This window comes from Capricornis sumatraensis, chromosome 15 (assembly GCF_032405125.1).
Source record: "Capricornis sumatraensis isolate serow.1 chromosome 15, serow.2, whole genome shotgun sequence".
NCBI lineage: Eukaryota > Metazoa > Chordata > Mammalia > Artiodactyla > Bovidae > Capricornis > Capricornis sumatraensis.
This window is the reverse complement of record NC_091083.1, coordinates 39778803-39794119: the sequence shown is the minus strand read 5'-3', so window position 1 is coordinate 39794119 and position 15317 is coordinate 39778803. Positions and strand designations below refer to the sequence as shown.

General features: G+C 39.7%; 1 protein-coding gene across 1 annotated transcript in view; it reads right to left on the bottom strand.

Moving 5' to 3' along the window:
* Positions 1–15317, bottom strand: part of ODAD2 (outer dynein arm docking complex subunit 2) — a 158828-nt gene that overhangs the window by 100307 nt on the left and 43204 nt on the right. Inside the window, exon 9 of the mRNA XM_068987709.1 lies at positions 13005–13152. Coding sequence (XP_068843810.1) covers positions 13005–13152 — 148 coding nt within the window. The remainder of the gene's footprint in view (positions 1–13004; positions 13153–15317) is intronic.

Below are 15317 nucleotides of genomic sequence, written 5' to 3'. Positions count from 1 at the left end.
TCTATGAGTGAATCTCACAAGAAATGTGCTGCAAATATATGCAGGAAAAGCTATGAAGTTTTACTGAAGTATATTAAAGATTAAATAAGTGAATGGTCATACCATATTTCCTAATAGGATAATTCAACATTATTAAAACTGTAATTTATCCAAAAATAATTTACAAATTAATGTGAGCCAACCAAAATCCTAGCAGCATTTTTTAGCTTTAAAAAAAAAAACAAAAAAACTTGGTTCTGGAATCATTGTCAAGATGATCTGGAATGGAAAATATGCAAAAAGTAGTTTAAAATATTTTAAGAAAACTCTCTGGCCAAATATTTAAATATACCAAAGCTATAATAATTAAAACAGCATGGGATTATCCAAATAAATCAATGTAGGAAGATCTGGACACAAGGTCTTAAAGTGAAATGACAATATTTGATAAAAGAAGCAACTCAGATCACTGAAGGAAAGAGTGGCTGAACCTGCCATCTGACTTTGACATAGGACAAATTGAGAGAAATTGGCACATAACAAAGGATTAATTTGCATCAAGAATCAAAAGACATCCACACAGGGAAACAGGCAAGGTACACAATACAAAACTCATATGTTAACTCATGTGTCAATCTCACTAACAATCAGGAACATGGAAATTCACATAAGATACATTTTTCCCCCTATAAAACAAAAAAAGACTGCAGGTTAAAATTTATAACAGTAAATCTTAATCCTAGTTGAGTAATTTTAATACCCTGGGGAGATTTTAAAGACTATCAAAGCCCAGACCCCATTCCAAACCAATTAAATCCAAACTTCCATGAATGGTACCTGGGCATCAGGTCTTTGTTTTGTTAAGAGCTGGGCTGATTTCATTGTGTGTCTGAGGTTGTAAACCTTTGATGTTATTACTGATAGAGTGTAAATGGATGTTTATTTTCTGAAGGGAGTTATCAAAAATTTTTTATGTGGTTGATTACTTTTCATTATATTTCCCTCTAAAATAAAAAAATGCAGTACTTCTCCAACTTCACTGTGCACATATTCTTTTTTAAAAAACACATCTTTACTGAGGTATAATTGATATGCAAAAATACTATATATATTTGACGCACACAATTTAATGAGGATGGACACATTCATATACCTGTGAAACCAGCACCACAATCAAGACAATTAATATACTCATCAACTCCCAAAGTTTCTTTATGCCTCCCCACTTTTTGTATGCTAATAGCGCATGGCAACCTGCTCCAGTATTCTTGCCTGGAGAATCTCATGGACAGAGGAGCCTGGCAGGTTAAAGCCCACGGGGTCACAGAGTTAGACATGACTGAAGTGATTCACACACAGCACAACACAATGTGAGATCTCCCTCTTACATTTTTTAAGTGTAAACAGCATTTTAACTACAGGTACAATGTTACAGAACTTGTTCACCTTTCATAACTGAACTTTTACACCATTGAACAACAGCTCCCCATTAGAACTATCAACATTTGAAATGTGCATACTCTTTCACGCAAGCAATTCTATTTCAAACAACTCATCCTATGGAAATAGATACAACGTCCGAAGCATACATAAAAATATTTGCGGCTGAATCATCAGAACAAAAATTGATTTGGGGAGAAAACCTAAAAGGTTACCAACAAGGGAACTATTAAATTACTGATATATGAATAATGAAATACTATGGCGCAATTAAAAGGAGTAAGGTAGATATGAAAGATCACCAAGACAGAGTACGAAATATTAAGACAAAAGGTACGATGTAGAATCATAGTCTGACTTCATTTTACGTATGAAAGTTACATATGTGTATGTATATATACAGACATCTGGAGGGCATTCACTTTTATTCTTTTGCATGGCTTGAATAGGTACAATGAGCATATGTCAATGTGTCATTTTATAATACTCTAAATACAGAGGAGATAAAGGATGGACCAGAAGAGGAACACAAGCCTCTGACAGGCTCTGTGTGTCATGGAAGTATCAGCAGGGCATTGCCAGCCAGACCAAGAGCTGGATTAGGATCGACAGCCCCTGCCAGCAGGAAGCTCAAAGGCCAGTGGATAAAAAACGGACAGAGGATTTCTAGAAATATGTGAAATGAAACATCATTTATATCAAATTTGGTACCTCTTACTCCTCAACCCCTACACTTAGAAATTCTTCAGCATTCAAACTTCTGTAACATGTGTTTTTAACCCAAAAAAGTGAAGCAATCCACTGGATTACATAAATCGGGAACTAGACATAAACTTCTTTTCTCTATTTAGCCTCTCAAATAACTTTGGGTTGGAGGCATGCTTTGAGGAATAAAAAATATTGTTGTTGCAAACACATCAGTCAGCAAATTCCCTGAACAGATCTGTTACATTTTCAGATCATTACACAAAACTGCCTTAGATATCAATATTCTTTCTAATCAAAAATCATATGAATTGCTAGATGGCAGTGTGTATGCTCTAATTATGCTCTAGCTGAACTAGTTAGTGGTACGTGTTCCACTAGAGAATGAATAGAGTTAAACCTTAAGAGACCTCCCTAGAGATTTTTCATATTGTCATTTTTCAGTAGTTAAGTGGATGTGATTGCATAATGTGAGCTAGGGGCCATATACATGGTTACGATTCAATGGTGTATTTACCATACCCATATAGTTATCTTTGCTTTTTCTCCACTCTTTTATTTATGATTGCCCAGAGGCAAAGCAAGTTTAAATCTCAAAAACTGAAAACAAGTTACTGCTGTATCTGTAGACTCAGAGGGTGAGGCCCCTTCACCAATTTCACCGTCTCTTCTGCTATAAAAATAAAAGATGACTAATCCTTTCTTAGTGGGCATTATACAAGTCACACATCTCAATCTGAGTAAGTAAAATTCTTACACTACACTATGTAGCGGTTTCTCTGGTGGCTCAGACAGTAAAGAATCTGCCTGCAATGCAAGAGACCAAGGTTCGATCCCGAGTTGGGAAGGTCCCCTGGGGCAGGGAATGGCTACCCACTCCAGTATTCTTGCCTGGAGAACCCCATGGACAGAAAAGTCTGGCAGGCTGCAGTTCATATGGTTGCAAAGAGTTGTATACAGTTGAGCGACTAACACTTCCACTTCACACTATTTAAGAAAATGTACATGCAGACTCTGCTGAGTAGGAATTTCATTAGAAAATGGAATTGAAATATCTTCTGATGAAGATATCAGGGAACTTTTTTTAAAGTCCTCCCACTCTTTTCACCTTGGAGACTATTTTCAAAATCAACTCATAACAGTGTCAAAACATACGTATTAACTTAAAGCATGTTTCTCAGGAAAATGGTACGAATTTTCCTTCTCAACTACTGGAGTTTATCTGGATGCATAAGCAGTGACCACTGTTTCCCGTTTTTGGAAGATTCTTTTTAATAATAATAGCACTGCTCTGTCACATTCTTTTCCATCTTTTTAAGTAAAAACCTAGTGTACTCTGATACTGCTTCCTAAAAATGAACATTGAATTCCTTTGTGCAGAAGTAGTCCATGCGTAACTAGTCACTTACTCAGAGTGAAAAAAAAAAACAAACGAGAGAAAATAGGAGGAGAAAATAGTTCAACAGTGAGGCCTTTGGGTCCCCTGGGCCCTGAGCTTCTGGACAGAGGGACAGAGCAACCAGGCAACGAGCAATAACCATAGACCCTGGACGCCTTCCCGGCCCACAGCCACCTTCTGTGTGGCCTGGAGTGAAGTATTTCTCAACTTTTCCACCAATGAAACAGGGATCACACTACCTGCCACTCCATCCCCAAAACCAAGTAATGGGAAAGGAATTTAATTAACTGTAATTGACACAAAGTACATCAAAATTCCTCTGATGAAAAACTATATAACTCCCAGCTTCCACTTAGGAGAACTTTCTAACCAATGAAGGTCACGTGTGTGTGTGTGTGTGTGTGTGTGTATGTCTATGTGTGTGTCTTAATCAATTCATGGAAGATCATGCAGCAACTGAGCCCCACAAATGCAGTCTTTAACAAAGGTTTTCAAGTCTGAAAATGTCTTTGCCAAGAATACTCCTCCAGAGAGGAAATCGAAACATTCCAGGGAAGGAGCCTGGAAAGTCTCTTCAGAAGCCTCCTGGGATTTCTGATGTGACATCCTCTATTAATAGATGTTGCCCTGAAGTAGAGTCCTTGTCACTGCTGAGCTGGGGGAACCACCATGTATCTTCACATCTCATGGCCTGAGGATCCAGAGCTTGTGGATACATAACAGAAGAAGAACCAGCAAGATCCCTGGCTCACGTGAAAGGTGAAACCAACACAAGTTTAATCACATAGAATAAATAAATTAGTCACTAGCTCTCACCAACACATCACGGATGGCGGGAGAGGATTAATATGTGATGCCTCGCCATGATCATAAGCTGCCACTCAGCAGCCCACACCAGCCACTCTCTGCTGAGTGACCTGTGATCAGATGCCACGGTCACCCTTCTAGAACTTGGTAACAAAGTTGGCCCCACCATCATACTCTAGGGTGATACCACATTTCTGAATTTAAAAAGCCCTTCTTTCCCCAGCCTTCATATATCTAGCTCTTCACAGTGTTAACATGTAGGAGTTATCAACTGAAGGAAAAAATGACTTTAAAATAAACATTTTTTCTCTTATTGTTTCAAACTTTAATTTTTTGTCTTCCTTTAATCTTTTTAATCCACTAACTGGTTGGATAAAATTACCAAATAAAATGTTACCCATTTTTTAAAGACTTTTTAAAAATGTGGACCATTTTTAAAGTCCTGATTGAATTTGTTACAATATTGTTTATGTTTTGTTTTTTTTGGCCACAAGGCAATGCAGGATCCTAACTCCCTGACAAGGAATCAAACCCACACCTCCTGCATTGTAAGGCGAAGCCTTAACCACTGGATGGCTAGAGAAGTCCCCAAAGGTTACTTTCTTTAAGATTAAAAAAAAAAAAGACCAAAAAAACAATCTGCTTATAAGGTGGCAAACTAATATTTAAAGGCTGCCATTTAACATAAATATTTTGATTCATAAACACTGTGTTAGTTGTATGTACTAATTCAAGCACTATAGTTTCTGATTAGCTTGCTAAGAGGACACGTTCAATCATGAATAAAAAGACACAAACAGGCCCATCTGCTCCACATTTTCCTAAGCCTTTCATTCCTCTACCAAAAAGGTAACCCCATTTCTAACGAATAATTGGAGCATCAACCCTTTATTTCCAACTACCGTATGGACCTTTCTATGTGGATATTTCACTCTCCAAACTTAATCTGCACCAGCCCAGAGCCTCCTGAGAAACTGGCCTGCCTTCTCTCTTGGCCCTTTCCTGGCTGCTTCCAAGAACACTACCCCATTCCAAGGCCCCAAACACTCTCCATCAGGGCCACAGGTCACTGGCTTCCGGTCTTTCCACTGGAATTCACTTTTCAAACCACCTGCTGCTGAACTCAGCTTTTTAAAGCAATGCTTTTATCTGCCTGCTTCCCCAGGGTGGACTCCGATCAAAATCTCAGGTGCAGAAACAGTCATCCTGCAGGGAGGAGTTACACCTGAGGAAGCGGCCCTGGGGAACACACCCTGGATTCCTCCATTAGGGCAGCAAGTAACCAAGAGTAAGTCCAGAGGAACAAAGCACTTCCCAGTAGGGCTCTAAATCTGCTTGCTAATGTCATCCCAGATGAGCCTGGGACTACGGGGGCAGAGGTCTTATCCTCAAAAGACATCCCTCCAAAATGCCCACAGGGTAGATAAAGCAGGATTCTAGAGCCAGCCTCTGAGATCCCTTCCAGCTATCTAAAAGTTCACCAACCATTTTCTAGTCTCCTTTATGTTCTCTTGAATTCCTCGATCCTATAGTTTTAAGTTCCATATCCAAACCACCTTCAACCCACAAACAAATGGATTCCAACAGGCTTTCAACTCTGGATCCAGAAATTCATTCTTCAGTTTTAAGAATACTTACACCAAGGCAGTAACACTGTGTGGATCACAATAAACTGTGGAAAATTCTGAAAGAGATGGGAATACCAGACCACCTGACCTGCCTCCTGAGAAACCTGTATGCAGGTCAGGAAGCAACAGTTAGAACTGGACATGGAGCAACAGGCTGGTTCCAAATAGGAAAAGGAGTACGTCAAGGCTGTATATTGTCACCCTGCTTATTTAACTTCTATGCAGAGTACATCATGAGAAACGTTGGGCTGGAAGAAGCACAAGCTGGAATCAAGATTGCCAGGAGAAATATCAATCACCTCAGATATGCAGATGACACCACCCTTATGGCAGAAAGTGAAGAGGAACTAAAAAGCCTCTTGATGAAAGTGAAAGAGGAGAGTGAAAAAGTTGGCTTAAAGCTCAACATTCAGAAAACGAAGATTATGGCATCTGGTCCCATCACTTCATGGGAAATAGATGGGAAAGCGGTGTCAGACTTTATTTTTTGGGGCTCCAAAATCACTGTAGATGGTGACTGCAGCCATGAAAGTAAAAGATGCTTACTACTTGAAAGGAAAGTCATGACCAACAAGATAGCATATTCAAAAGCAGAGACATTACTTTGCCAACAAAAGTCCGTCTAGTCAAGGCTATGGTTTTTCCTGTGGTCATGTATGGATGTGAGAGTTGGACTGTGAAGAAAGCTGAGCACCGAAGAATTGAAGCTTTTGAACTGTGGTGTTGGAGAAGACTCTTGAGAGTCCCTTGGAATGCAAGGAGATCCAACCAGTCCATTCTAAAGGAACTCAGTCCTGGGTGTTCTCTGGAACGACTGATGTTGAAGCTGAAACTCCAATACTTTGGCCACCTGATGCAAAGAGCTGACTCATCAGGAAAAGACCCTGATGCTGCGAGGGATTGGGGGCAGGAGGAGAAGGGGACGACAGAGGATGAGATGGCTGGATGGCATCACTGACTCGATGGACATGAGTTTGAGTGAACTCTGGGAGTTGGTGATGAACAGGGAGGCCTGGCATGCTGCAGTTCATGGGGCTGCAAAGAGTCGGACATGACTGAGTGACTGAACTGAACTGAACACCAAGACAGAGGTCCCCAACCTCTGAAATCTAATGCCTGATGATGTGAGGTGGAGCTGATGTAATAATAATAGAAATAAAGTACACAATAAATGCAAATGCTTGAATCATTCCAAAACCACCCTCCCATTCCTGGTTCATAGAAAAATTGTCTTCCACGAAATCTTTCCCTGATGCCAAAACAGCTGGGGACTGCTGCACTAAGGCATATGAAATGTAGATATACTTATAATTATGATCTTTTAACATTTTATATCATGTTACTAAAGAGCACCTGCATACATGTGTGCTAAGTCACTTCAGACATGTCCGATTCTTTGCAACCCTATGGACTATAGTCTGCCAGGCTTCCCAGAATTCCCAGATGGGATTCTCCAGTCAAGAATCCTGCAGTGGGTTGCTGTGCCCTCCGCCAGGGGAACTGCCCAACCCAGGGATCAAACCTTCATCTCTTGCATTGGCAGGTGGTTTCTTTACCACTGGCACCACCTGGGAAGCCCAAAGAGTACCTACTTATGTTAATAATATTAGAATACTTGTGATGAAGAAATCTACATTTCCAAGCCACAACAAATCCCCCAACTTGCTTCCTATCTCACAAAGGTGTTCAATACATTTCTGATTTAGAAATGAGTAAAACTTGCTGTATTTTTAGAGCGTTAATGTGGGGTATAGACCTTAACAACTATCTCCTCCAATCACTAATACTCATATATAGCAAAATATTTTTGTTGCAAGATTTTGAAGCAACCATGAATGGGGAGAAGATAATATTGACACAAATGTGGCAAGGAAACAACACGTCTCCAAGGAGAAGGGGGCAAGAAAGGGAGGAGAAGGGGGAGCAAGAGAAGGTGGAGAAGCAGGGGGAACAGCACTGTTCTCGAGGAGCTGAGAGTGAGGGATGGTCTGGCCCTTTGGGAACCTCATTTTGTCACTGTCCCTCCTGAGCAAAAGATGGAGAGGCAAGCCTGCGCTCACCTGAACACATACTGCAAGATTCAGAAACGAGATTAATCAGCTGTAGCTAATAAGACAGACAAGCTGGGAGAAGATAAGTACAGAAGGTAGCTGAATAAGGAGCTTGTTACTTCATTTAGAATTGAAGCCCAGAGTCATCAGTGATGTGGGGGAAAAGACACTGGAAGGCTGGTGAATAAAAATGCAATGTATCCATTAGTTTAAAAATTAAATTGTGTTCTAAAACTCCAGATTATAAGAATATACACAGATGTAAAATGTGCAAGTTGAAATGGATGTGTGTCAAAGCCAAATTATTAAAGACTTAGTCCCTTTATCATGTGCCAAGATCTGAGCTCATAGCTCTGGATAAATACTAAGCTGTATCACTCATTGGCTTGTTTGGGTATTAATGAACTCATCAAAACTTTTTCAACAATCACAGACATTGCTGTACTCGGAAAACGGTAAGTGAAGAGTCAGCTCAGCATGAACATTTCTTTGCTGGATGAAGTCTAAATTTATATAACTTTGTAAATTACAGTATCAGGTTTATTTATTTTGAGATTACCTAGAGACATTCAAATTTGCATTTCATAGATTTTTCATATCCTTTTGTGTCTCCACAGAAAAACATTTATCTGTGTTGAAAATCCTGAAAGCTTTTGTAGATATACTTTCTCTTTTATTGGGTATGTTAAGAATATTTACCTGTGGGGAACTATAATAATTTCAAGCCATTTACCGTCTGGCCAAAAGTATCACATTTGCACACGAGTTACTGAGGGGTAACTTGTGTGAGTTTGAGTAGCACTTCATCAATACACGCTTTCCTGAGCTGTTCTGGGAGCGCATCAATGCATCTCTTTTTGATCCACCACTATATGCATTTATCCCAAATAGCTGAAAAATGCAAGCTCTTAGCAGTGTTCATGGGGAGGATACTGTGGAGGACGTGGGGCACCACCAAGCCACGGTCTACCCCCTTATGTCCTTGGGGAGGAAATTCTTTCTGTTCTTAGCACCAGGATCAGTTACACTCATTGGCAAGAGGGTTGTTTTTACCTTATGATGGAAAGAGTCCCTCACTGTATGAACTCACTGTATTTCTTCCTTTTATTGGTTACCAGAATCTTAAAGCAAAGGCTGAAGACCATCTGTGCGGGTCATTAGACTCCCCATCTTACATTGTTTATAATAATAATGTGCAATAGCAAGAATTATCATTGCTAACAGGGGCTGAGCCCTTCGTGCTAAAGCACTTAAATGTGTTAGATCTCACCTACTAATAATAATAATCCTAAAAAGTGAGATCTTTTATTCTGTCATCTGGAACAATTAGGAGACCAAAGCTTACAGAGGATGGCCAGCACCCCCAAGGCTGCTGAGATAGTAGGCGGTGGAAGCCCAACTCAGTTGAAGACTTGTTGACATTGAAGGTCATGTCTCTTAACTGCCCCATTATTCTGCCTCCTGACCTGGATGATACTTCTGCTGTTTGGACTCTTTATCTCCTTTTATTAATGAAAAAAAGTTAACAGACCCAAATTCTATGCATAAACACCAGGGCTCTTCCAAATCTTCTTCCAGAGGCTGTGTCCAAGCCCTAGCGCCTGTCTGACTCAAGTGTTGGTGGCAGAGATCTCTGCGGCCAGAGTGTCCTCAGATAACACACTCCTTGTGCGTAGAGGCCATGGGTGGCCCTGTGACTCAGGAAACGTCAGGAAGGTCTCCAGAGTCTGGACATGGCTGCCCTGCCTGCAGGACTGGCCACTGTGTTGACTGGGTGGTTTGTGCACAAAGACTCCTGCCAAGGTAGGGGCAGAACTGTGGGACTGAAACGTCAGTCTGTGCTCCACAAGACTGCCTCCAAATTCCCAGCAAATGTCAATCTTCCAGATTCCAGAATAAGAAATTGGAATTCCCAGCAGTGGTCAGAAATTCCTGAAATCATGTTATTTCACATGTGTTGCTAAATTTTATTTACATGCAACTAAATAGTAAGGATGACTATAATGGTAAATTATTTCTGTAATAAACCACAAGTCTTTTTTGTGATAGAAATGCTAAAAATTTCAGAGGTTTTTTTGTAAGAAAAAAACCCCACTATACATATTACAATCCCATGTAAAAGTGATCTCCACCTGATATTTGATAACAGTAAACACTAGAAGAGGGAATATCACACAAAATAAATGCTAAATAAAAGCCATTTTAAAAGTTGAAAGAAAAAAGTAAAATATCTATCATTTATAAGATATTCTTAAAATATAATTTTAAAATACACAAAGCAAAGCGTCAATTGTCCTAATCAATATTCTTGATTTTTATTTCAGTACAAATATGCCCGATGTTAAAAAATTTTTTTCTTTCATTTTGCATTGACAGCAGTCACACTGTTAAGAAGCTTCCAAAAGCAGAGCCAAGGTGGGTATTAGGGTTTGCTTCATATACCCTCATTTTCTTTTTCAATGATGAAAATATTTTATCTGCTTGCCCTGATTCTGATTTAATCATTGAGGTTAAATGGTTTGCTAATTATCATTAGCTAATCAGATCGTTTGCTAATTCAGATTTTAGATCAGTTTCTGGTATCACGATGGACTGCTGCACAACCCACATTCACATCTTCCTCACTCTGCATTTCTTCTGTTAAATTACTTGCAAAGAACAAACTGTAATACACAGTATACACAATATAGTGAATATTTAAACACTGAAAAAGTGTCCGAGTACATCTAAATGACTTACTGTTCAGATTTCCAGCAAGTTCAGCAAGGCTACAGGAATCATAGGTCAAAATTTCACATTTAATGAGCTATTTTGCTTCACAAATTTGTTATTTCTTAGAACACCACTAATAGGATTTGTGTAAAGGATATGATGCATATAAATGCACCATTTATTTTTGCAAGAATGACTCACCATCCTGCACATACACATTCAGAGCACGGCAATAAGTGAGGCTGACCACCTGGGCTGGGACCACTTTTCTCTCAATGGCTCCTGTCCTGATGCCTGGAAACGTCTTCTTCCACCTTTGATTCTGCTGCCAGAATTTTCTTTTTCTAAACTTTATTGAGGGATAACTGGCAAATATAATTGTATATCTCAGCAGTCCTCAACCTTTTTAGCACCAGCGACCAGTTTCATGGAAAACAATTTTTCCATGGACCAGGATGGTGATGCTTTTGCAATGATTCTCATAAGGAGCATGTAACCTGGACTCCTCACATGCGATGTTCGCAGTAGGGGCCACACTCCTATGAGAATCTAGTGCTGCCACTGACCTGACAGGTGGCGTAGCTCAGGTGGTAACGCAAGCAATGGGGAGCTGCTGTAAACACAGATGAAGCTTCACTCACTAGCCTGCTACTCACCTCCTGCTGTGTGCCCAGTTGCTAACAGGCCACAGACTGATACAGGGGACCCTGATACATTGGGAATCCTTGGAATATCTAATGTGCACAGTGTGTTGCTTTGACAACCACAAACACTGTAGAATGATTACTAAGATAATCAACTTGTCCCGCTCTCCATGATGTCAGTAGATTCCTTTGAATCTGTCATGTCTTCAGGAAGATTATCAAACTTTAACTGTCAACTTTAATTCTAATTTTCCATTTTCCCAATTTCTTGGCTAATTTTTCTCAGGATTCAGGAAAACATAAAAGAATTTTCTGAGAAGTACTTAGAACTGCAGCTGAGATGATGCCAACAGAGGAAGTGGACATATATTTTTCTTTTAGGAAAAACTTTTTTGGCTACTTATACCTACCAGACTGCTCACCTGGCGGCAGGGAGGAGCTTTTCTAAATTCATGAAAATGTGCATATAGGCTGTTTGAGCTGTCAGCTTGGGATGACCTCAAAGGTACAGGAAAAGTACCCTTTAGTAATTTAGGAGTCATGTAAATTTCTTTAAATACGCAAAGCCTAGCAAATGCAGGAGGACAAGCTGAGGTAAGTCAGAGTGTTGTTTTCATAAGGACTTCTGGATGGTAACTTTAGACAGGGCCTAGCTATTACCAAGGAGAAGGCAATGGCAACCCACTCCAGGACTCCTGCCTGGAAAATCCCATGAACAGAGGAGCCTGGTAGGCTGGAGTCCATGGGGTTGCTGGGAGTCGGACATGACTGAGCGACTTCACTTTCACTTTTCACTTCCATGCGTTGGAGAAGAAAATGGCAACCCACTCCAAGTGTTCTTGCCTGGAGAATCCCAGGGACGGAGGAGCCTGGTGGGCTGCCATCTCTGGGGTCACACAGAGTCGGACACAACTGAAGCGACTTAGCAGCAGTCGCAGCTATTACCAAGATTCACTGTCCAACATCAGAAATTAACATTGATTTGGGTTTGAGCAAATAATTTTCCTTGCCCCACCCTTATTTGAGGACTTTAATACAGTATTATATGGGTCATTTATTTATTATTACAAAATATTTTCACACATGGCATCTCACCTAACAGAGTAGCAGAAACAGACCAACATATATTTTAAGTACCTACAATGTATCAGACACCACACTACATCTTTCAAGTGTGTGTTCTCAGTCCTTAAAATAATCCTAGAGTGGATATTACTAACTTTACTCCATGGGTCAGGAAGATTAAGGCTGCAAACCATACTTTTCAACAGTCACAGATGGTTAGCGACACAATCTAGAATTCAGTCTAAGTCCAACTTCAAAACCCCTTGCTCTTTCCATCATGCCATACTGCTAGACACACAATGGTGTAAGTCACAATATCTGATGGCTGCCATGGTCCACTGCCTTCTCCTCACCTAGGGGAGAGGGCTGGCACTAGGCAGCCCAACTGTTCCATGAGGACAAATTTCACTATCCTCAGAGTAATAAGACCTTCCCATGTGCACACTTAAATAATAGGGATAGTTACTATCCCTATTGAAAGAAATATATAGTAAACTTGAAAGCAGAATACATATTTTTGGGAAAAAATTTAAAATAAACATTGCAAATACAGTATAAAAGGTTTGTCTCTCACCTTCAAATATTTCACCAGCTTCTGAATTTGCCAATATTCTGATGGCAAATCTGCATTTGCTTCCTGACGATGATCAGGTTGTTCTTCATCTTCCTCACTTTCTGAGGAGCTGTCACTAATAATTTCCTCAATCTTTTCAACACTCTTACTAGGAACAACAACATATAATAAGTATGTTTATGCTACAGTATGCTTACGTTACTATTTCAGCAACATACATTGATACATAAGCTATGGATAAGATACCAACACCATCTGAATTGTAGAAGATCTTTGTTAATGTCTACACGAGGGGATGAATAAACACATGCCTTTATAGCAGGTGCATTTCAATATTATTGCTATGGTGCAATAATAATTTTTAAAAAGTAGTAAAAAATGAAAAAGGTATTAGGTAAATGACCTAAGACTCCCACTTGTCATAGTGATTAGATAACTTAAATAATAGGTCGCTATTTATATTTATGTTTCTTCTACTTCTTTACTTGAAATTGAATACAATTCAAAATTCAGTTTTCCAGTTGCATTGGCCACACTGAAATTGCTCAACATCATGTATGTCTAGTGGCTACCACAAAGGACAGCTCAGAAATAAACCATTTCTATTATTGCAGGAAGTTCAGTTGGGCAACACTGCCAGTGCCCCAAAGGGAAAGGCATTTATTCCCTTACCAAAGAGAGTTCACTTTATTCCATCCTTCTCTGAGGCTTTTAACTCAATATCAAGGTCATGGACACATGGAACATATTGAATTAATTATTATTTTCTTTCTTTCTCTCTCTATCCCCAAGGTGTACTCTCCATAAATATCTTTTTTATTTTATTTTTTCCATTTGGAAGCGTAGTAGGAGGACGAGTAGTTGTCCAGTTTCATTAATTCTAAAAGTTCTACCATTCTCTTAATTTCTCAAAGACTTTTTGGCACAGAGAACTCCAATTCTTGTACTTTCAAAAGTCAGAATGGTACAACTGTGCTCTCTGAGGTGAAATCCTGAACCGAAGTGCCTGGTCCAACTGAACAAGCCACATGAACTGTCAGTTTTACATATTCTCTTGTCCAAAAGATGTCAGGAAACCTGAATTGGTTACAGAGGAAAATCTGATAGATCAAATTAGTAGATCAAATATGTATATATAAGTTATTAAAGGGTACACCATAAGCTTTGACTGTGTAGATCACAACAAACTGTGGAAAATTCTTCAAGAGATTGGAATACCAGACCACCTGACCTGCCTTCTGAGAAATCTGTATGTAACTCAAGAAGCAACAGTTAAACTGGACATGGAACAGAAGGCTGGTTCCAAATTCAAAAAGGAATACATCAAGGCTGTATACTGTCACACTGCTTATTTAACTTTTATATAGAGTACATAATGCAAAATGCCAGGCTGGATGAAGCACAAGCTGGAATCAAGATTGCCGGGAGAAATATCAATAACCTCAGATATGCAGATGACACCACCCTTATGGCAGAAAGTAAAGAGGAACAAAAGAGCCTCTTGATGAAAGTGAAAGAGGAGAGTGAAAAAGTTGTCTTAAAACTCAACATTCAGAAAACTAATCACGGCATCTGGTCCCGTCACTTCACGGCAAATAGATGGGGAAACAATGGAAACAGTGAGAGTTATTTTCTTGGGCTCCAAAATCACTGTAGAGGGTGACTGCAGCCATGAAATTAAAAGATACTAGCTCCTTGGAAGAAAAGCTATGACAAACCTTTTTAACAGCATGTTAAAAAAGCTGCTGCTGCTACTAAGTTGCATCAGTCGTGTCCAACTCTGTGCAAAAGACATTATTTTCTGAAAAACAACTGTCTAGTCAAAGGTATGCTTTTTCCAGTAGTCATGTATGGATGTGAGAGTTGGATCTTAGGGAAGGCTGAGCAGCAAAGAATTGATGCTTTTAAACTGTGGTGTTGCAGAAGACTCTTTAGAGTCCCTTGGACATCAAGGAGATCAAAACAGTCAATCCTAAAGGAAATCAACCCTGAATATTCATTGGAAGAACTGCTGCTGAAGCTGAAGCTCCAATACTTTGGCCACATGATGCAAAGGACTGACTCATTGGAAAAGACTCCGATGCTGGGAAAGATTGAAGGCAGAAGGAGAAGGGGACGACAGAGGATCAGATGATTGGATGGCATCACCGACTCAATGTATGTGAGTTTGAGCAAGCTCTGGAAGTTGGTGCTGGACAGGGAAGCCTGGCATACTGTAGTCCATGGGGTCTCAAAGAGTCAGACACAACTGAGCAACTGAACTGAACTGAAGAAAAGAGAAGTCTCAATTCAGTAATCTAAACTCACATCTAA